The sequence below is a fragment of the Meriones unguiculatus genome, chromosome 7 (genome assembly GCF_030254825.1).
Source record: "Meriones unguiculatus strain TT.TT164.6M chromosome 7, Bangor_MerUng_6.1, whole genome shotgun sequence".
Taxonomy (NCBI): Eukaryota; Metazoa; Chordata; class Mammalia; order Rodentia; family Muridae; genus Meriones; species Meriones unguiculatus.
In genome coordinates, this window is record NC_083355.1 from 36,727,907 (window position 1) to 36,750,680 (window position 22,774).

General features: G+C 46.9%; 1 protein-coding gene across 2 annotated transcripts in view; it reads right to left on the reverse strand.

The window, feature by feature from the left end:
* Positions 1–375: 375 nt before the first annotated feature.
* Heatr6 (HEAT repeat containing 6) overlaps positions 376–22,774 on the reverse strand; it is a 28,470-nt gene continuing 6,071 nt past the window's right edge. The window contains exons 6-21 of one of the 2 annotated variants that reach the window (XR_009592867.1): positions 21,725–21,826; positions 20,441–20,578; positions 19,303–19,577; positions 18,420–18,597; positions 16,523–16,729; positions 16,010–16,109; positions 12,868–13,223; positions 11,417–11,539; positions 10,894–10,980; positions 8,341–8,475; positions 7,470–7,592; positions 6,835–6,959; positions 5,495–5,591; positions 4,823–5,027; positions 2,186–3,117; positions 376–803 (exon numbers count right to left, since the gene is read on the reverse strand). Coding sequence is in view for 1 of the 2 variants with exons in the window: in XM_021641479.2 (XP_021497154.2) it covers positions 2,546–3,117; positions 4,823–5,027; positions 5,495–5,591; positions 6,835–6,959; positions 7,470–7,592; positions 8,341–8,475; positions 10,894–10,980; positions 11,417–11,539; positions 12,868–13,223; positions 16,010–16,109; positions 16,523–16,729; positions 18,420–18,597; positions 19,303–19,577; positions 20,441–20,578; positions 21,725–21,826 (2,823 nt within the window). In the remaining variant the exon portion in view is untranslated. Of the gene's footprint in view, positions 3,118–4,822; positions 5,028–5,494; positions 5,592–6,834; positions 6,960–7,469; positions 7,593–8,340; positions 8,476–10,893; positions 10,981–11,416; positions 11,540–12,867; positions 13,224–16,009; positions 16,110–16,522; positions 16,730–18,419; positions 18,598–19,302; positions 19,578–20,440; positions 20,579–21,724; positions 21,827–22,774 lie in introns of both variants that reach the window. The other variant, XM_021641479.2, reaches the window with a different exon arrangement.

The window sequence follows — 22,774 nt, forward strand, 5'->3', positions numbered from 1 at the left end:
TTAATCACATTGGCTGTGAATTCCCGTACAATGTTAGTTGACAGTCGTGGTATCTGGGATTGAGTCCAGGGCCTCATGTCGGGTAGGGAAGCGCTGAGCTATGGTGGAGTCTGGACTTCGGTGCCATGGATTAGGATTCTGAATCCATCACCTCTCTGCATCTGCTGATGTAGTCTGTGTGTGCCGTGCTGGCTGCTCCTGTACCAGGCAGCCCGAGAAAAGCATTTCCTTGTGCTACCAGCCCGGGATGCCTCAGTGAGCATCTGTTCCCTGAAGACAGAAGTGGGGACCCAGGCACCTGGGCTATCTAGAGGTGTCTACATTTCCCCTTAGGTGAACATTGACATCCATCCCAGAGACTCAGAAACCAAAGGGTTACGAAGGAATGTGAAATTTTATTCAAGATAAGCAAAGGATAGGAACGGATCATCAAGTAAACCTGTGAGATCCCGTTGCACAGATCTTTTCACCAAGAGATAAACAGGTGAAAGCTCTAAAGAATCAGAAAACGTCACATCCTCACTCTTATTCAAGTGTGTTCAAGAAACCACTGCTGAGGGTGTACTGAGAAGTCCCGAGGGTGTGGAAGAGTCGTGCAGGTCAGGGAAGGCTCAGCTAGACCCCTGAGCCCCCTGGAGCAATCCACTTCAGAATCACCCCTGAAGGAATGCAAGTTCACAGTGTTCTGCGTGGCACTCCGCTGTGCAGGTGGCCCCTTGGAGATACTAGCCCCCTACCAAACGAACATGCAGACTTCGGTCCGTGTGAGTGCTGTTCCCCAGTCACTGCGCGCACAGCCGTTTCTGAACCACATGACAGAAGAGACAAAAAATAAAAATGGGCAAAGGAGAAAAACTGAAGATGTATATATACCCTTTAGTCTGTATTTTAAGCTAAATAACAACTTTGCTTTCTGTTGTATTTCTCGTGTGTGTGTGTGTGTGTGTGTGTGTGTGTGTGTGTAGGCGTGAGGTGGGTGTCAGGCTTCTTCCTCTGTTGAGCTCCACTTTAGATTCACTGAGCTAGGATCTGTCAATTAAACCCAGAGCTTGCTATGGGGATCCTGTCTCTGCTAATGTGGTGCCTACCTGGGTTTCTGGGGACTCAAATTCCAGTTCTCACGCTTGCACAAGCACTTTTAGTACTCGGTCATCATCTCAGACCCTGTTGGGCCTTTCTGTTTATTTGTTCGAGACAGCCTCTCACATGTAGCCCAGGTTTGCCTGGAGCTACGCAGCAAAGGATGGGCTTACAAACTCCTGGTCCTCCCCGCCCCCCCCCCCACGCCTTCGACTCCTCAGTGCCAGGACTGAAGGTATAGTTTTCTGAGACAGGGTCTTGCTATGTAGCCCAGGCTGCCTCAGGCTTGCCATTCTTCTCCCTAGGCCTCCAGAGTGCTGGGACTACAGAAATGTGCAACCACGCCTAGTTTAAGTCTCATAATTAAACAAATATCACTAGAACCAAACCTCTGCATGTTTTAATTTATTTCACACCAAATGTAAGTGTGAAATGGTTTAATTGTTTTTCCTATTACCCTACATTTCTCCCAGCCGGTCTCCCATCCAAGTACTAACCAGGACTGACCCTGCTAAGCTTCCAAGATCAGACAAGATTGGGCTCTTTCAGGGTGCTATGTCTGCAGACATAACCCTACATTTTTTGATGGCAATAATTTTACTAAATTGTTCATGGTCAAAAGCACAAAATCTAAGCTGGGTGCTATGGTGCACGCCTGCAATCCCAGCACTCTGGAAGGCAGGGGCAGGCAGATCTCTGTGCGTTGGAGGCCAGCCTGGTCTACAAAGTGAGTCCAGGACAGCCAAGGCTATACAAAGAAACCCCATCTCAAAAAAACAAAAAAAAAAGGGTCCAAAATCTAAATGTAAACAATTGTCCATTCAGAAACTACTTTAACAAATGGTTGACATTAATAAATAGAATTTAAAAATCTCTCTTTGAAATCCTCTAAATTGTACACATAACCCTTTTTGAAGATACAAATTAAAAGGTGGTTGGTCAAACAGCATATTTAAAGTATGTGGGACCATTATTATCCTGAAGGTCATTTGCAAATTCAGTCAAAAGTTGGTGCTGCTATGGCCCAGGCTTGGACCGTGGGAGGGGGAGAGCCTGGGGCGGGGGAGAGGTGCTTGCAGATGCTGGGGAGCAGGTGCACACTCACCCAGGGTGCTCTCACAGGCGTCCCCAGCTGTGGCAGCCAAGGCAGCGGACAGTTCGTGACACTCCTGAAAACACAGTTCTAATAAGGTCCTGTTTATAAACCTATTTTCTTCCTTTCTGAGACTAAACAGTTCATGACCTCCAGTTGTCTGAGAGTGGTCGTCTGGGTTAGAGTGGCCAGTAACAGAAACCACTCTCCGGAGCAGCTGAGCCCTTTGAGGAAGAGCTCCATAGCCACTAGCCCATTCCAAATAAAGGCTCACAGGACGCTCCTGTGCCCCACAGTAACACTCCCAAGTATCAAATGCACAGGCCCGGTCTCTGAGTCCCATTTATGACCTTTGAAGGGAGGGTGGAGAAGTCACTGATCTGCTGGCCCGAGGAGTGCCTCTGGCCCTCCCGAGAAATCGCAGTGAGCGGTCATGACAGCATCTAAGAAGGCCACGACGACCCCTTTGGCTGTGTCCCCGGCCGGCGCCTGCACGCCGCACACGTGCTGCAGGGCCGCTCTGACCGTCTGGGCTCTTTCCTGGGGGGTGTGGGCTGCTCCGGGACCATCTCCCTCTGCTCCCGATTTTAAGAACTGTAGGATATAGGACCGGATCATATCTCCATTCAGCTTAAGGGTTTCCTGGATGCAGGGGAGGTCTGAGGTGCTGGCCAGGCTCAGGAGGTGAAGCAGCGCCTGGCAGATGTGAGTCTGTAGGCTGGCGCAGTACTTGAATTCCAGAAAGTCTGCAGTGTCTTCACTCTTCTGCAGGGCGGTGACCAACGCATTCCAGATCTGGGCGAACTGCTCTAGAGACCCGTACTGCGCTCTCCTGCCGGGAACGGAAAGGGCTGCGGCTGATCTGATGCGCACTTTGAAGTTCTTGCAGGACATCACGACCGAGGTGAGGGCCTTGTAGGCCTGGGAGGTCCATGGGGCTGTCCCTAGAAGAATTCAGAGACTGAAAAGTGAACTCTTCGAGAGAAGCAGGGGCAGAAAGAAGGACATGCATTGTATGTTTACTCTACCCTCATGAGAACCCCCTGTGTGGTCCCAGTGACAACGGCCCCACAGGCTCATATATTTAAATGCTCAGCCATCAGGGAATTGGCACTATTTGAGGATTAGGAGGTGGGGCCTGGTTGGAAGAAGTGTGTCACTCAGGATGGGCTCTGTGGTTTCAAATGCCCATGTGAGGCCCAGACTCTCTCCCTGTGTGTGTGGATCAGCGCCATGTGTGAAACCATGATCCCCCCCATGATAATGGACGAAACCTCTGAAAGGAAGCCCACAATTAAATGCTTTTCTTTGTAAGTGTTGCCTTGGTCATGGAGTCTCTTCATAGCAACAGAACAGTGACTAAGACTCCTCATAAGATCAGGGCAGCAAAAGCCAGCACGTGGGATCCCAGGGCAGGGACTGATCCCAGGGCAGGGACTGACCCCTGGCTTCCCTATTTCCCTAGACAAACCTGAAGCTTGAGCAGAGCCTCTGCTACCCAGAATAGGATTTTATCTGCCTAAGGGGGCAGAGCTCGGTAGGGAAGCCCGGAGGGAACCGCACCCCACCTGCTCCTGGCAGTGCACGGCTGTGTAAGGAAGGCAGCGGCCCATTCCTGCTAGCACCAGGCACCGACTCGCCACTGTACCTCGTGCATTTTATTTATCGTTAAGAGGTTAAAAACACTTCTAGGTGCAAGAATAAGGTGCTGCATCTGTCTTTTCCCCATTTCTGTGCCCACCCCCAAACCAGCATGTTTTCCGCCTCCTCAGCATGCCGCTGGCCAGTCTGGGATGACAGGGGTAACAGCCGTTCTCTCAGTCTGTCCCTTTCTTTGCTGTCCTCAGAAAAACTGAATCTTCCCAGTCTGGGAACGCTAGTGCCATTTACAAGGGCCTCAGCTCTCACTGTCCACAGTCCGTTCCTGCTTCATTCTTATAAGCTTCCTTATAGCTCTGTATCCTCAGACAACTTCTCTACTCTCTCCCCGGGGCTGCTCTGCCTGGACATCCTGGGAGGGATGGACACTGGGCCAGCTGCCCCTCACATGGTCCATTCCGTCCCTGTCCCTGTGTCCCCTGTCACACCCCTCTGGGGGATACACCCTTAGCTCTCCAGTCCTGTCAGGGCCAGGGCCGGCATTCCCAGTGGCTAGCGTCTGTACACAGAAGAAGGTACAGGCCCAAGATGACATGTCAAGCAAGACTCATGGTATTCAGGACAGTATGATGGAGCCAGAAGCCCTGAACATCCATTTCTCAACCCAGAACCTGTGGGATTTGAACCTGTACCCTCTATACCAGAGGCGACTCTGTGGAATTGGCCAATTTCCTTTCTATCTTTTCTCCTAAGTATTTAATGAGATGATACTGTAGAAATGAGTTAAAATCCCATTTTAGTTTGATTGACGTAAGAAGTATTTTCTCAAGTTATAAAAAGGATCTTTGTAAATATACTTTTTAAATGGCAATAAAACACCCCACCAAACACATACACACAGACTTATTTCATCATTCCACTACACGTGGTTCTTGCTCTTTTCTAGTCCTGTGACAACAGCCACTGTGACAAACGTCTTTAACAATGGCACAGACGGGCATATTCCTTCCCAGGAGGCCCTTGACAGGCAAGGAGAGGAAACTGTCTTACCAAGAGGAAGAGCGGGGTTTTTAAAGACATTTCCCATCGCGTAGCAAGCATTCCATCGGACCTTCATGGCAGCCTCGTTCACAACGGTGGAGATCAGCGCCTGGATGGCCTCCTCGATGGTCTCGGCAAACCTGGGTCTTTCTATGTGGGAGGGTTGAAGAAAATGAAGCAAATTCCCGAGGGCCCGGACCGCATTGCTTTTGACCTAGGAAAAAACGTAAAAGGCCGCAGTTATTTTGCCAGAGATGTTACAGAAAGCGTAAATTCCACTTTAAAAGACTCCCCACCCCCATTCCATAAAGCAAGACAACAAAGGAGGCATGAACCCCGTGAGGGTGCTGAGTCCGAGAACTGTGGAGCTCGCCTGACCTAACGCCCGCGCCCACGCTTTTTAAGTGCACTGTGTAACAGCTGCAAGCAGGCTCTTGATCTTTCTACTTGTCAGTTCCACCGAAGGCTGCATTTCTCTTTTCTTTCTTTTTAAATAGCAGATCAGCATGACTCTACCATGCAGTATGACAAGGAGGGGAGGACACAGAGGAACAGACTGTCCGAGCGTGGAGGGGGTGGTACTCCACCCTGGGAACTGTCAACACAGGACGGTGGATGACAGACAGACCGCCCTGCCGGAGCAGCTGTGCCCCAGCGTGCACCTCGCCATCCCGTGTGTACCTTGTCTTTGTCTGTGGAGGCTTGTATCGCAGACTGCAACATTTTCAAGAGCAGGAGTCCAGAGAACTCATCCTGAAAACTTGGATCTGGCATGTCCCTGTTCCACCCAAGGCACAAGGTGCAGTAAAAAGAAAACATCATTTAAATGTGTGCAAAGATACAGTCAACGAGTATACGAGGGTAAAAACTTCAGGAAAACAGCCTGGTGTGATCTTCCCAGATCACACCAAGAACTCACACATCTTTTTTGACTTTGTTTCATTTTTGTTTCTGAGCCAGGGCCTCTTACAGACCTTAGACTGGCCTGGAACTTGGTATGGAACCCATGCTGACTTCAAATTCGTGATCCTCCTTCTTCAGCCTCCTGAGTGCTGGGATCACAGGTCTGTGCCTCCACACCGAGATTTCAACCTGGCGCTTCCACACTTAAGAATGTAACCACAAGGGATATTTCTAAATGGACATTTCAGGCCTCTATGTTCACTGCATAGAGACACCCCCAAGGCCTCAGACAACCGTTCAGGAAGGGCATGGTAAGGATGCAACCCTTGGTGGGCTCTGTGTAACAAGTGTTCACTAAACTTCAGTGCAGAGAACGGCTCTGCATGCTATGTCTCTCCTGCCTCTCATGCAGAACTAGGTGACAAAAAGCAGACCAGCAGCCACCTCTAGAGATGTGGATGGGCTGTTACGGGAAGGAGGCAGGCTTTTTACTACGCACCCGTTAGTACTGTTCCAATTCTTTTGACCTGTGAACATAGTTCTTAAAAAAAAAAAAAAAAAAATGCAAACTGCTTTCTGCAATGGGAGTGTCACTGGGTATATCAACTATACTCCGGGGCAGGTCCTTGTTTGGTTTTACTTAGAGAGAGAGGAAAAAAAAAAAGAGACAGAAACACACACACACACACACACAAACACACACACCACAAATACGAAGTTGGATGGGTAGGGAGGCAGGGATATCTGGGAGGAGCTGGTTAGGGAAAAACATGATTAAAATATACTGTATGTAAAAATATTTTAATAAAACAAAATCCCCCAAACCTCTGCATCCTAAGAGCAGAGCAATTATGAGGTTTCGTATTTGTACTGTGAAATTTTTGAATATATATACTTTGAATATATATATTTTTGAATATATATACATGTATATACATATACATGTATTCTTAACACATAGTAAGAACCTACCAGGCTTACTGCTTAACGGACAATTGAAGCAAAGTGGTAAAACTCTGCATGATATGGCGTGATTCTCCTTCCATACAGGGATGAAAGACATATTTTAGGAATCCTGAAACAGACGCCATGCAGAGAGAGCAATCTGAGTCACTTACATGTTGGCAATCAGCGTGTCTGTCAGGTTGCCCAGGGACCAGGCTGCCTTGGCGCGCACATTTAGGGACTTATCTTGAAGTGACATCAGTATGGCGTTTGCTGTGTCTGCAACAAATATGACGTCCTGTGCAACAAACCGGGCTACGTTACTTACAGGGTTCACACTGCTGCCTCTGAGCTTCATAATTCGTTTTCACAGAGAGCTATAAGCTTTTAGTAATTCAGAAGCCAAAATTCATCTATGGAGTCAATGTGAGCCTGTGACATTGCCTGTGCCTTCTGTGCTCCGCTGACCTGACAGTGAAAGCACTTCCCAAACACTGCGTGTGCCAGCCCTTCTTAAGAGATGAATGTCACACGTAAGGATGAAGGACGAACGGGCATGAGCCTTCTTAATCGTCCATGTGGAAAAGCCCTCTTTACCTTTAGTCAATCATTCATTAATTAAACAGTGTGTCACGTAAGTAACAATCGAAGCACAGGAGCTGCACGCTGTGACAGCAATTAAGGAAATCAGATTACATAGTAGGTTAACTTCCTTCACTGTTCGACTCAGTGAAGCTTTGCGTCCACAAATCCACTAGTGGTACAGGCGCTAAGGAAACGGAGGAGGGCAAGCCGGGCTTACTCTCACCTGCCTGAGACAGGGGAAAAGCACGTAGACTCCAAGGGCCCTGGAGGTTGCAGCTTTCACTAAATGGTTCTTGCTGTCATTCAGGCCGAGCAACATTGTTATGCACAAAATCTGCTTGTCATTCTGCAACGAGAAGGTTCACAGAAGGAAAAGTGAGAAAGAACAACTGTGAGCCAGTCTTCCACAAGCAACTGTGTGCGATGCCTGCGTTCAATCATACTGTGACCTTCAGCTGGCTCTGGTAAAGAACGGGTGCCTGGACACCTGGGGCGGGTATCTGACGAGCAAATTAGGGCAAGACACACATTATCTCATCACATTGTACCTTCCAACTTTGTAAACAAGGTCATTTCATCCTCCTTCATTACAGTCCATTCCTTTACTAAAGCTAATTTACGTAGCTAAGAACTGATCGAAAGCCACTGACATAGAGAACAGGAGCCGTGTGCACACATTTATGTGGTCCAAATCAGAGATTGACATCCTCACCCACAGCGATGTCGAGGCCTGATAACAAGTATTTTTACTACTGTTTCTTCTCATGTGACTCCTCTGGTAAGCGAATAATACAAAGCTTTAAAGAAATCATTGGAGTCAAAGAGCTGGAGTGGAATGGCTAGGATGTGGACCCAAGACTTTCAACTCAGGACACGAAGTGTCTCTGAAATGTCTTCACAGCTGTGCCACCAGACCCACTCCTGTACCCACACCCACCTTTGCCCAGAAAGCAAGGTTTTCCTGGGGTAAGGCCACAAATCCAACAGAAACTGTTTCTTTTTAAAGAGATGGAAAAGATTTCAGAGCCAAGAATCACACTGGAGCCCTGCTACCCAGGACACGGTCCAAGAGTGGGGACATATGGCTAGGTTACCGGCAGACTGCTGAAGGCCTCTGGCAGGATGGAGGACAAGGCATCACAGGCGCTTGCCTGGAGAGTTGGGTGCTCTGAGCTCTGCAGGGCTCGGGGCAAAGGACCGTTCAGCATCGCAGTCCAGAACATCACCACCTGGAAGGGAGGCACAGTTAGAACCACGGCACAACAGCCACACTGGAACCCGCTGAAGCCATGCGCGCTAGATGCAGCCTTGGAGATGAAACAAGTTTTGCTGAAGTAGTAGCTTTTTATAAGCGCTTTCACTGGTTGTCTTCCACAGTAATGGAAACAATTTCTGAAATAACCAGCAAGATCCAGTAGGGCACTACAGTGTAACTGAGTTAAAAGCAATAGTGATGATGACGATGATAGTGGTGGTGGTGATGGAAGAAACAATAGAAGCAGCTGTATCTCAGAGGCTTTATCACTGTGCAGGCATTGTTCTATGCAACTGTCACACATCAATCCTTTTAAATCCCCAGCACAGCTAAATGAAGTCTGCACCACCACCCCCACTTCTACCAAGAAAACAGAGGCCTTAAACGCATTCTAACATGCTTGTCGGCAGCAGGGGTCACAGAGAGGCGCAATGAGCCAGCATCCCGCTGGGCGTTCGTTCTCAACATGACCCCACTGAGGCACAGGAGGCTGTGCACACCAGTAAAGAGGATGACAGGGGGAGCTGGAGCCGTTTCCTGTCCCCTCCCGTCTGTGACCTGGCCTGGGTGATTTAACCTGTGTAGGCTTTGGCTCCTCTTCAACCACACGGGGAAAGACATCTCCCCTGAAGTCCACAGTGAGATGCGATACTGAGTGCTACGTGCCCAGCACTAGGACATGGTAGCCATTCTCTACTGGAGAGGCAGGCTCTGCCGTCGGCACTCTGATGACTCATCTCATCCACCAAAGCCCCTCAGGTGGGCTTCTCAGGTCTCCTTCCCACGTATGATATGGGATTTCTAATTCATTTCAGAATTTGTCTGTTTTTTTGTTTTTTTCTAGTTTTCTTCCTGTAGACTTGGTCCTGGGTTTTGCTATGTACTTGTGCTCTGTCTTTGTCCATGCTCCTGGAAACCCAGTCTGAACCCTTCTTTCCCTAGAATGTGTGAACTGGATGGCTGCAAGCTCCTGGGTGGTCCAGTGAATCTCACCTTCAAATATTCACACTCGTGGAACCCCAGCCCACAGTGAATAGGATCTCTGTAACCAACAGGATACTGTGAAAGTGACGGGAGACCCTATCAAGAAGCTCTCCAGGACAAAGTGAGTGAGCCTTTTCCCAACATCCAGCATAAGTTGCTAGGTACCTGAGTGAGCCACCTGAAGCCCTCCTAGTCTCAGGCCAGGCCACAATTACTGCAGTCCTGGCCGCATCTTGACTCGTGAGAGACCAGAAGCATGACCCAGCCCCTCCAATGCCTGACCAGCAGAGCCTACACAGAGGACAAATGGTCTGAAGATGCTATGTGTATAGGATCACTGTGTTGCTTGACTGATGACAGGTAATAAGGTCTGTCTTCTCTCCGGGTGAAGCAGTACTGGGATCATGAGTAGTTAGGAGGCTTGCCCACAACCACTTGTCCAGCAAAGGGAGAATCTGGATTCCTACCCAAGTTCTACCTGATGCCCAAACTCAGGCCATCTCCTTACAAGTGGTTCCATGGAAGCCTGAGTTACAGCCTTGGAAAGGGAGTTGTTGAACAAGCTCGTGACCTGAGTTCAATCTCTGGAAATCACATAAAAGTGGACAGAGAGAGCCAAGTCCACAAATTATCGTCTGACCTCCACATGTGGGCATTAGCACACACGTCATACCGCAGTAAGAACAAATAGACAATTTACTACAAAAATGAAAATTTAACAAGTTTTGGTGTGCTATTCCACATGTTATTCCTTCACAGATTTTGTGTTAGTTTTATTGCTGTGAAGAGACACCATGACCAAGGCAACTCTTATAAATTATAATTGGGGCTGGCTTAGAGTTTCAGAGGTCTCGTCCATATCCATCAGGGCGGGAAGCATGGTGGCATGCAGGCAGACATGGTGCTGGAGAAGGAGCTGAGAGTGTGTATCTTGATCCACAGGCAGCAGAAGGGACTGTGTGCCACACTGGGCAGGGCTTGAGCTTAGGAGATCTTAAAGCATCTCCTCCCTGACACACTTCCCCCAATAAGGCCAAACACCCTAATAGTGCCACTCCATGAGTCTATGGGAGTCATTCCCATTCAAAGTATCACAGATTTCTTCTGAATTTTATTATTTTTATTAGTGTGCACATGTCTGGCATATGCATACACCTGTCATGGTGCACATGGGGACATCAGAGGAAACTATGGAGTTGGTTCTTTATGTGGGTTCCAGGGATCACAGTCATGTTGTAAGGCTTATATCCTTGGGCGGCAAGCTCCTTTACCCACAGAGCCATTTTGTTGGCTCACCATGTTTTCAACACTGGAAGAAATGGTATCACCTTTTCCACTTTGTTACTGAACCTCTAAATAAAAAGCACGCTAGAGCACAGAGGAGACAACACCGGGAGGAGGTGCTCACCAGGCAGACTGGCACTCTCTGGTCGGGCGCCGTGTTGGAGTCGGGTTTGTACTGCTGTATCAGGCCTGTACCCAGTTCTTCCAGGAGCTGCCAAGAGACACGAGATGAGCTGTCAGAGCAGAGAGCTAGCTCTACGGAGACCACAAATACCATGCCTTCAGTTTGAAGATCATCATAGACCAAAAGGAAAAGTAGTTTCTCTTTCTTTCCTTTCCTTTTTTTTTTTTTTTTCTTTAGAGACAGGGTCTCATCAGGCAGCCCTGGCTGGCCGCAAACTTGGAGATCCACCTGCCTCTCCTCCCTCATGCTGGGATTAAAGGAGTGCACACAATTTAGGAAGCATAATTCCTAACTGGTTGCTTTCTTCTCAGCAACTATGAGGGAGGTATTCTTTCAAGGAGTAAAACCGACACCTATGCTGTTAGCTAACCCTGCAAGTAAGAACCAGGAGAGGAATGTGTCCCCTCTTCACCTGAAATCTGGGAAACCACAGAAGAAAACACGTCACTTGTAATGAAATTACCTTCATGCCGTGGAGCTGAATGGATGAGTTTGCTTCGGCCATGCACTTACAGATCACCTCGCCGAGCTCCATCAAGTACTGCTGAGCCATTGAAAAATAGCCCCTTGCCAGGTTAGCCAAAACCTACACAGAGGGCAGGCGATTATCTCATCAGAAAGAGTGAGGCTGAACAATCCAGAATGTCTCAACATTTCAGCAACCCTCATACCCAGCACAGACCTAAAGTTTGCCATTGATGAAGTAAGAATTGGCCATTATCTAGCTGTGCTGGCATCAGTTCCATGGCACTTTATTGATTTGTGATCGCTCACTCAAAAATAATTCTTTGGTGTGAGTTTTATGGAATTTATTGCTGAAAGAACCAAGGCTGAAAGAAGAGTGTGTTCAGTGTCCTCGGATGATCAACAGCCTGTGGGACAGAGCTGTGATGGCTACTCTTGGCGTCAACCTTATTACATCTGGAGGTAACTAAAACCCAAGCTCCTGAGTACACCTTTGAGGGATTTTTTGTTTTCTTAATTAAATCATTTGAAGTGGGAAGAACCACTCTTAATCTGGATCTTCGGAGGTGGGAAAATCTACTTTTAATCGGAGCCACCCCGTCTGCTGGCAGCCTATAGAGAGGACATGGGAGAGGGAGGCTTGCTCTCTTTGCCTGCCTGCTCTGCCTCTCACTGGCAAGTCCATTCCTTCTCTGGCATGAGAGCTTACATCCTTGGGATTCTGGCATATACTGAAGACCAGCCCGGACTTTCAAAATCATGGACTGACAACTAGTGGATTCTTGGACCTTCAGTTGGTAGAGAGCCACTATTGGCCTAGCTGGACCACAGCCCATAAGACATTCTAATAAATCCCCTTTACATATCCATTCTGTTCCTTTAAAGAACCCTGACATATAGAAACCTATGTCTTAGACTACATTTGAGTATATAGAGGTTTTCTTTCCTTTTTCAAAATTTTTATTTATTTATTTATTTTCAGGTGAGTTTTTACTATATAGCCCTAGGTGGCCTGGAACTTGCTATGTAACCAGGCTGGCCTTGAACTCAGAAGATCTGCCTACCTCTGCCTCCCAAGTGCTGGGATTAAAAATGCGGACCAACATGTCCTGCAAGGGGTGTTTTCTTCCTTCCAAGGAGCAGACAGTTTGGTTCAATAAATAGACACAAGACGACAACCAAGACTTTCTAAAGAATTAGGTTGGACAAGTCAAACTTAGTCATTATATCCACCTGTCATACAATACTTGACATGACCACAAAAGAACAAAAGAATGTAACAAAAGAACAAAAAGGAATACACTCAACAATTTACAAGGACTACCCAAACAAAACAACAAAGCGAAGGCCACATGAAACAGCAAGGCTATATCAGGCATCTGTTCCTCAGTCACCCTCCAGAGGAGGAACATCCCTTCTTTTCAGACAGGAGGACGGGATGCTTCCTACCTGTAGAGCCTCTAGCCGCATGGGGGATGGCTCATAGGTGCTTCCCAGGGCAGAGCCACCATCGCTTCCTGAGCAGGAATCCTCCCTGGGCAGCACCACCGTGGAAATGCAAAGTCGGATGAGCCAGCAGGGCTCCGAAGACCCTTTCGGTGTGCCGACTGAGGCGTCCTCCAGAAAGGGTCCTGGGGGGACTTTCTTCCAACTGTCAGGGGTGCTGAGGTGCGGAGTTGCTGAGCTGCTGCTGCTGAGCCCAGAGGAACAGGGCTGTTGCAGAAGCAGCTGGACTTCCGGCAAAGGCGCATGAGTGGACACGATAGCTCCCAAGAGTGTGAGACTCGACACGCGAACATTAACATCTGTCCAAAGAAAGGCAGAGCCTATCATCATGGAACCACTGTTATAAGGGCTGTTGTTATCCCTGACGGCAATTAAGAACTGCTAGAGTCTTCTTTAATTAGGGCTAATTAAGCTTCTAATTTCAGTTCATAGAAAATGTGTGACAATATCATGAAAAAACAACCTGAAAATCAAGAACATTAGACCTTTTACAAGACAACTGACTAGGAGTATCCAAATGTGAGTACTAGACAGAAAAATCAAAATAGGTAGTGGGGTTTCTTCATTTAAAACGAACCCAGGCATGGAGCTGCATCCATGAAATTCTATCACTTGCTCTTGCAGAGGACTAGAATTTGGATCCCTGTACAAACACTGGGCAGCTCACAGCTGCCTGTAACTCCAGTTCTGGGGGATTCCTCCTCTGACCTGTGCCCACATACACATCCATGCATCTACCCACACTCACAAAAATAAAAACAATGAAGCTTTACAACCATAGCACTGGGAAAGCTGAGGTAGGAGGATGTTGAGGCTAATCTGGGCTGTATAGGGAGACCTCCTTTCAAAACCAAACCAAACCAAACCAAACCAAACCAAACCAAACCAAACCAAACCAAACCAAACGGAAACATTAAAGTGGTACACACAGTAATAAAGTGCTATTAACCCATGAACCTGAATGACCCCAAGATTTAAAAGAAAAAACTATTACCAACCAACCAACCAACCAACCAACCAACCAACCAACCAACCAGGGCTAGAGGGATAGCTCAGTGATTGAAGCTACTGGCCATAAGAAAGAGGACTAGGGTTCAGATCCCCAGAACCCTCATAAATGCTGGGTGGGTATGGCGGCCCGCTCATAATTCCAGTGCTCAGAAGACAAGAGATGGGAGCCTGGGAGGAAAGTGTCCAGCCAGAGCTCTGGGTGCAAATGAGGGACACTGATTCAATGAATGAAGTGGAGAGATTTAAGAACATGCCTGATGCCCACCTTGGGTCTTCACATGTGTGTACACATCCACACACATGCAAAAGCCCATATACACATGTACTCACACCACACACACATAATAAACAAGAAACAGATGAAGCTGAAGCGCCCACATTTGGGTTGAGTTTTTCATGTGGCTGTCCGGCTGCCCCAGCACTATGTTGAAGAGTTATCTTGGCTCGTTCGCTGTGACCAGCTGACGAGGATGAATGTAGGTATACTTCTGGGCTCTTGACTCCCTTCTGCTGCTCTATGTTCTACAGTCTTTACTACAGTAAGTTTTCAGGTACTAACACTCTCAGATCTTTATTTTTTCCCTCCCTGCAAACCCTAGTGACTGAACCCAGGGCCCTGCACATTCTAGGCAAATGCTCCTCCACTGAGCTCAACCTCCAGCTAACTGCTCTGCCAATACTGTTTCCTACTCCAGGTCTTTTGCCTGATGAATGTGAGAACCAACTGTTGATATGATACAAAATAACCCGCTGGGATTTTTATTGGGATTACACCGAACTTTAGATCAAGTTGGAAGAAATAACACTGAGTCCTGTCCATGAACAAGGACTTCCATTTCATCCATCACTTTCTAAGTTTCTTATGAACCTTCTATCATTTTGTTAGATCTACCCCTAAGTATTTTAGAGTTTGAACATTTTAACAATGAAAACATTCAGGTATGAAGTCTTGGTGTTGTTGAAAGGACACTGTAGAGATGTGTCCATTGCCTGTGGGCAAAGATGGAAATAAAGAGAAACTGGTACAGTTAAATTAGCAGCTGCCTGCATCAGGAGACTAGGGTTGTTGTTGTTTGCTTGTCTTTTCCCAAGACATCTCTGTGTAGGAGCTTACGGTGATGCTCCTGCTTCTGGCTGTCAAGCACTGCGACTAAAGGTAAAGGTGTGTGGCACCAGCACCCAGCGGAGACCCGGGTTCTTAAATGTGATGACAGAATTCAAGACAGGACTTCTCTCTCTGTGTCCCGACTTACAGACTGCTGTAAGGAGTGGGTTGAACTCATCCTCTCACTTGAGCTTCATGAGAATCTTACAGAATAGGTACAAGTCCTCCTGCTGTGAGGAAAATGGGTTCTGGACGGGCCATGGCTGTGAGGATAGAGTGGGAGTGGATTGCAGGCCCTCAGCCCGACTCCATGGCATTCTGGCATTCCAGAAAACATCCACACTGATTTCTTATTCTGACTGAAACTCAGACTAAGAGCAAGTCTGATCTGCACTCTTACAGACAAAGAGGAGCATTCCAAAGGCAGATGCTTACAGCCCATACACCTTATGGAGGGAAGAGCCAAGATACACAAGCAATAAGTCTGTAGTTAGAGGAGATGTGAACTAACTTCAGAGGACTTTACGTGAACCTCACAGGTCATGCTACAGAAGTCAGGCTTTTATATTAGTTTTTCTTCCTAATATATAATACCTACCTATCTATCTTCCATCCATCCATCCATCCATCCATCCATCCATCCATCCATCCTCTGCCTAGAGATACTGATTCTTATGCAGTTGACACAGCCAGCTGTACTTGGCCCCCTCTTAATCTAAGATGCAGTTTATCAGTGTGAACAGTCAAAGAGGTACTCAAACTTACAGTCCATTTTCTGGCCCACTTCCTTCTCCCAGATGGCCTTTCTAGCAATAGATGATATCCTGGAAAAGCTGAGACTAAGCAGAGATCTTAGAGACCAGGAAATGCTCTGGATACTTTCTTCTGTTTTTTTGTTTTTTTGTTTTTTTAAAAAAACATTGACACTCAACATTTGGTGGATATAAAGTAGCAGTCAGCACTACCAACCTTTGTGGCGGATGTAAGGCTTTATGTGGTTCCAGACCTTGGTCAGCAAGCTGAGTTTCAGACGGTTGTAGGGGGCATTTGATACCAGATTTGCAAGGCACTGTGACAGAAACACACATTTACAATATTTAATTTAAAGGGATTTTTAAATTTTGAACAGTATTTTCCTTTCCCATTTATTTTTGTGGGTATGTATGTGGAGGTGGAGGTCAGTGGGCAACTGTGGGAATTTGTTCCTTCCTTCCACCACATGGATTCTGGAGACCAAACTTGGCTTAGCGGCAAGCTCCTTTACCCACTGAGCCATCCCGCCAGCTCTCCTTCCCCCAACTTTTAAAGGTCTTTATGCTAACTGAAAACCAGTCTTTTTAAAGTCTATAGTTTAATTAGATAAATAGGTATAGACTTTCAAAACGTCCCTTTAATACAATTATTACTTACACCCTTAGCTCAAATTACTTTTAGGCAATGTAAAACATACAAACTGAAGCCCGCGGGTAACTTGGGACTTACCTTAATTATCTGAGTAAGGGTCTGGGATGATGACTCTGCCACCAACGCTAACAAAAGACATCTGTGCAGCTCTCTAATGCTGGATGCAATCGTGACAGAGAAGGGAGTGAAAGCCCTTTTGTGGTCACTGGTGTCTTCAGCAACAGAAAGAAACTGCTTGGAGCCTTCCAAGATGGCAGACAGAACTTGAAGAGCACAGGCACGAGTCTAGAATTTCAAGACGATTCATACTCATCAGTAAGAAGTCGGGGTCCAGGCTCCCTTCTTATACATACTCAGTTCTCCAGGTAGTCAGAGCCTTATTAGAAGAATGAAGGCAATGGGAGGATGTATGAGGTACTGAGGGCAGCTACGAGGAAGGCCACTTGTACCACACACAAGGAAATCCTCGACCACACTGCCACGGGACAACAGGGAGGCAGAACTCAGTGTCCTACCACAGCACACAGATCTGAGATACTAGGTGTGGGAATGATTAGAGACTGCAGACCTACACAGCCAAGCATGAGGCCAATGGAAGGAGAACCAACAGCACCTGGCGTAGAAAGACAAATGCTCTTGAAATATCCATTCTACTGGAAAGCATCTGAGTGTGAGAGTGTGTGTAGGAAATAAAGAATGTAAGTTGTATGTGCGTATGCTCATGTGTATGCACATGTGTGCACATGTGTGTGGTGGCTACAGGTTGATGCCAGGTGTCTGCCTCTGTTGTTCTCCACTTCATTTTTGGAAAAGAGGCCTCTCACTGAGTCTGGAGCTCCCTGATCTGGCTAGGCTGGCCAGCCAGTGGGGACCTACCTGTCTCCACCTTCCCAGCCTTCTTATGGGCTAGGGATCTGAACTCATTTCCTCAGTGCACACCAAACACTTTGAATGCGGAGCCATCCTACAGACCCTAATCTTATGAATGGAAAGGGAAAAAATATACATCTTTGGCATGGACTGCTGTTTATTAAGGAAGGTTGTGAGCTGCCATGTGGATGCTGAGAATTAAACCTGGGACCTCGGGAAGAGCAGTGAGTACTCTTAACCACGAAGCCATCACTCCAATGACAAAGACTGTAATTAGCTACTCAGAGGATTTTGGGGTATCCCGATCTACTGTGGGTTACACTCCCCTTTTAGAAAGAAACCTTAGAAATAGGGAAAACATGTGGTGGCCTTATTAAAATCCCACTTTCAGTGGGTAGCTGGGCTTCCTAAGAAAGCTAGGAGCTGCCCAGTGTGACTTTTTAATATTCACTGCTGTAAGGCTAGAACGGCTCCTTTCCTTCCTTGGCTAAGAGCTAATTTCCAGGGAAAAATGAACAGATCTACACAGAGGCAGACACTCCATCTGCATGGGGTGGTTGCTGATGCTATCAAGACTGCCAAACCACTGCATTTTCTTTCCTGAAATTACCTTTTCTTATTAAAGTATGTAAACCATTCATGACTTTTTAAGACATGGGAAAATTTCTTAGGACCTTCTTTTACACACAGCACTATCTTGTGCTTCCATGAAGCATTACAGGTAGCTTACTGTAATTAAGTAATTACTTTAATTAATTACTCTCTAGCTTCAGGGAGCCTTTACAGCCTTTATCTGCTACACTGCACTGAGCTAAGCCGCTCCTGAGTTGTTCCTGCTATAAACCACAGCTCAGTGGCCCTCACAGGACACACAGAAGTTACAGCCCAGTGTGTTCCGACTTCAGGCCTGGGCTTAAGATGTAATCTTAATGTGTGGTCCACAGAAGCCTGTGCCCTCCTCATTTCCTGCCTGTTAAGGTCCTCAAGTCAGGACCTGGGACGGTATTAGTGAGAGCAGAATTCAGGAAAGCTCAGATAGGGCAAAGGGGGGAAGGGACAGAAAAACGTGTCTTCTTCCCACAGAGCTTCAGTTCAGCACTCTTACCTTTGGAGATGGGTCCTTCAACGTGAGTGTCATTAAGGACACAGACTGTGGGCTTCCAAGCTCGGGCGTGTCAGGGACAAAGGCCGACCAGTAGCCATACAAAACTTTTTTTTCTATTGATTTGATAGTAGAAAGAAAACAAGCTAACGCCCCTTGGCGAACCTTGGCTTGGTACCACCTTTCATAGTGAGAAAAAAGGAAGTTTTAGAAGTTTTTAAACATGCAAATCGAAAGGCTATTTATTGCAGCCACTTTAAATGATTTGAGGAATTAGGCATCCTGACTATCCTTAAGGTGCTACCATCCCTTTCGAAGTATGATCAAAGCATGCTAGGTAATTTTGCTACAAGCTATTTAGTCTGATTAAAAAACAGGCAGAAGAGAATGAGAGTGTAACATTTTGATGAGGAAACCAGAGTTACAAGAAACAGTGCAGAGAACCCATGCATCTGTTCAATGGATAGCCCCTGAAAGACCTAACGTGGGCCACAGTGCTTGAGGTGGTCACACACACAGAGGCCCTGCCCTTGACAGGCTCTTTACTGGCTGGGACAGATGGTTCAAGAAAGAACTACAGCACGCTTTATACAACACTAGGACAAAGGTAAATTTCAGGGTCATGGAACCGAGAGCCTAAGTCAGAACGGACACGTTGGAAAAGCTTTTCAGAAAATATGACTTGTGACCTCATTTTGAAGAAGCGGTTAAGAAGATGAAAAGGCCAGAAAGAAGCACTCAGCAGATCCAGTAAGTGGCCATGAATCAAAGAGAAGCATGGCCCCACATGCAAGACCTTCAAGGTCAATGCCACACAGCAGAGATGTTCTAAGAGTCTCATGCACCTACAAATATCAGGCAGAGGGTTATAACAAAATACTACTACCTCACTTTACCCTGCATGCCTCCTTCCGCGTCAGAGTAGTCTGACTCACTGCTGCTCACTCCTTTCCAGCTGGAGGAGGCGAAGGGTGAGGACGCCTCTCTGCCTGCACCTGCAGGCAGGCTCTGGCCCGGAGGAGAGGAGCACCACGTGTTCTCGCCACACATGCCCGCGCTGAGGCCGGGGGCAGCTTCCATTTCACCCCTGGATTCTTCCTCCTCCTCCTTCTCTCCTTGTTGGCTTTTCTTTGGTTTTACTTTGTGTTTTTTCTTTTTATTCTGATTTTTAGGAGCAAACAAAGACATAATATATACATGTACACCTACATATACACATATGAACACATATATTTACACACGCACATACATTATGCTAGTCATTCCCAAAGTACTTTCAGTTGAACTCACTGGCACTTTTTCATTTGAAAGTGACTGGAGATGCTCACAGCATGCAGTAAGAGGACAGAAAGGCGCAAAGTGTGGTCGGATGTGCCAGGCATGGTGCGTGATGCACACTGCTGGACATACACACACATGCTTCAGAGTCTCCAAGGGAACTGAAGGAGAAGACAGCTATCTAGAAAGGCAGGGAAATGTGACTAGAGCATCATGGAGACGGTGACCTGATAGACAGGTGGGCTTCAACGGCTCTAGAAAAGAACTGCCGCCATTTGACCCAGAGGCTAGGTGTAGCCTGCTTCTATTATTAAGCTTTGCCGGAATGCAGCCATACCAATCTGCTTCCACAGCGAATCCCTGCCTGCTTTTGCACTAGCGTACCTGTGACATCGGCCCTTTATGAAAAGAGGCATACTGATTCTTCTGAGTTTTGACAGGCCTAGGTACGAGGCATCTTGGGGCTGGATGCAAAGCAAACGCTTGTGTAACAGTTACAACAACGGCTGTAACAACAGTTACGGGCTGTACAGTAACAGCCCAGACCTCCCAGAAGCCCAAGGCGCTCTAAGTGGTACTCTCTGCACACTGATCAGTTTAAAATTTCTACATTAACTACAGGAATTTGAGAACAAATTCTTAGTGGCCTCTGGCGGCAGCTGAGAAGCAAATCCTAGACAGCAGACACAGCACACAGCAAGCACTCAAGTGCTCCGCAGCCGGAACCTCAGTGGAAGGACACGTACCGCAGACAGTCGAGCAGCGCTGGGTTCTGGCTGCTGGGGTTTGGCAGGTGATCGCCCATCGTACTGAGGAAGTGGAGCTGGGTAGAGCACAGCGGGCATCTCTATGTTCAATCCAGGCAGTCCGTGAAACATGGCTTTCTAACAGTGAAAAGTAAGGAAAACCAAACACCACATGCATTGTAAGTCAACCAGCCTGTTCCCATTAGAACACAAGCAGACTGATGTTTGAAAACCACAGAATAACGAGACAGCGCAGAGACCTAAAGGTGAGCGCGCAAAGGTGCGTTTACTCTCATCTATGCCCACCCCCCACCCCATATTCCTGACCTCAGCTGATTTCTGAGGCTATTAGGGTTGTGTGTGGCAAGGACTGGGATGGGGAAGAGCTTAATCCTATCTAGATGCACCGTGTCTGCACTGGCCACACCAGATTAGGCCTGGCTTTGGTGCAGCTATGATTTTCATAGCTTTTATCCAGCTGTTTATATTAGTCACAAATTGTTTAAACTAATGTATTCTTTTTCTTAATCCAATCCTTTATTACTTTTTAGATTTATTTATGTGCATGGGTATTCTGCCTGGATGAGTGTGGACCTGAATGTGGGTACCTGGTGCCTGTGGAAGTCAGAAGCGGGGGCTGGATTCCCTGGACCTGGAGTCGTGAATGGTTGTAAGCCACCATGTATGGGTTGGGTCTTTTGTGAAAGTGGACTCTTAACCACTGGGCCATCTTTCCGGCCCCTAATTTATCATTTTTATTTATTCATCTATTTCCGTATCTGTCTATCTCTATTTGGGGATTAAGAGAAAATAAAGAAAGTATCGGTCACAAAGCTAGACTGTCACAGATGGCTTTGACCTGAGGTGAGCACTGAGCCCCTAACTCTTCTGGCTGAACTGCACGGTGCTGGGTCTCAGGGTTACACGACTTCCCACCTGTACAGGCTCAGATGCTAATAAGAGCAGCTACCGCTCCTTCAGCACAAGCAGGTGAGGGGGGTTCAAGATAATCTATAATAAAATTATCCACAGATCATGTCTCACCATTGATTCCTTTCTGAGATTCAAAAGTAATTCTCAAACTTTGATATATTTGCTCCATTGTGGTTGTCCTATGCATTTAATCTGAGTATGCTTGAATACAAACATTTTATTCTGCTCTTAAAATCCATGAGACATTCTTATATGTCAGTTAGCTGAAGAGAGGTGAGAGGATATAGGACAGGTCCCACACTTGGGGTGGGGCCCCCCACACTTGAGGACCCGAGGTGAAACTTGCCTCACCTTCAGCACAGCAAGAAGCGCCCCCAGGTGCTCGGTCTGCGTCAGTCTCATCTTCCCACCATTGAGAAGGGACTGTATGCCTTTCAGTGCGTTCTGTAACAGCTGAGGGTGGGGAGGCAGAGATGCAAGTTAGAAGGCAGAAGAAAACCTGGCTCCTCAGGGACCAACTCCATAGCAGTTAGAATGGTCTAAAAGTCTTCTAGATGGTGGAAAAATTTTTGGAGCACACAGCAGAGATGAGGACCCAGAGAACAGACCTGGCCAGCTTTCTGAAGAGTTCTCTTACTCAGTACTCTTACTGCAAACATAAACCAGCAAGTATAAATGAACCAGAAAGGGAACAGATGAGACAATGGTGCAGAGGGCCTGTGAGATAGCTCGGCAGGGACAGCACCTGCCGCCAAGCCTGACCACCTGATTCCAGTTCCCCGGACACAGTGGAAGGAAAGAGCCAACCAACTTCTCCAACGTGTCCTCTGACCTCCACACAAGTGCTATGGAATTCCCATAAACTCACACACATAAAAAGTATCATTTAAGAAGTTTTAAAAGGTCAGAGAGGCAAAGTGAAGAGCTCTGTAAGAAAACATCCTAGAGGCTGGTAAAGGCAAGGCCCAGGTGGGAGGGCAGTTGTGATTCCAGCCAGTTTCTTAGCTCAGTAACCCCATTTCCAGGGCTCTGTCCTTCAGAAATATTCGGCACAGGGGAGGGTGTGAACTGTAGGCTTGTTGAAATAGTGGGAAAAGCAGATTTTTGTGATCTACAACGATTACACAAGAAGCTAATGCTTGCTAAATGTGAAAGTCAACGTCATGACTGTCAGGCACGTTAAATGCTTTATCTTGTGGACCGAGTAAGAGCCTCACAATATGGTTTTATTATCTGCCCAAATTATTCCATCTGTAGCCACCAGAAACCATGATGTATATAAATATGCACTGGAAAGGTGTCTAAGGGTTATTAAAACTTAGAAAATGAGAGGGTTGTAAAACAGTACATCAAATGATAAATGTGCTGCTCAGTCAGAAAGCTGAGGACCCAAAGAACGAG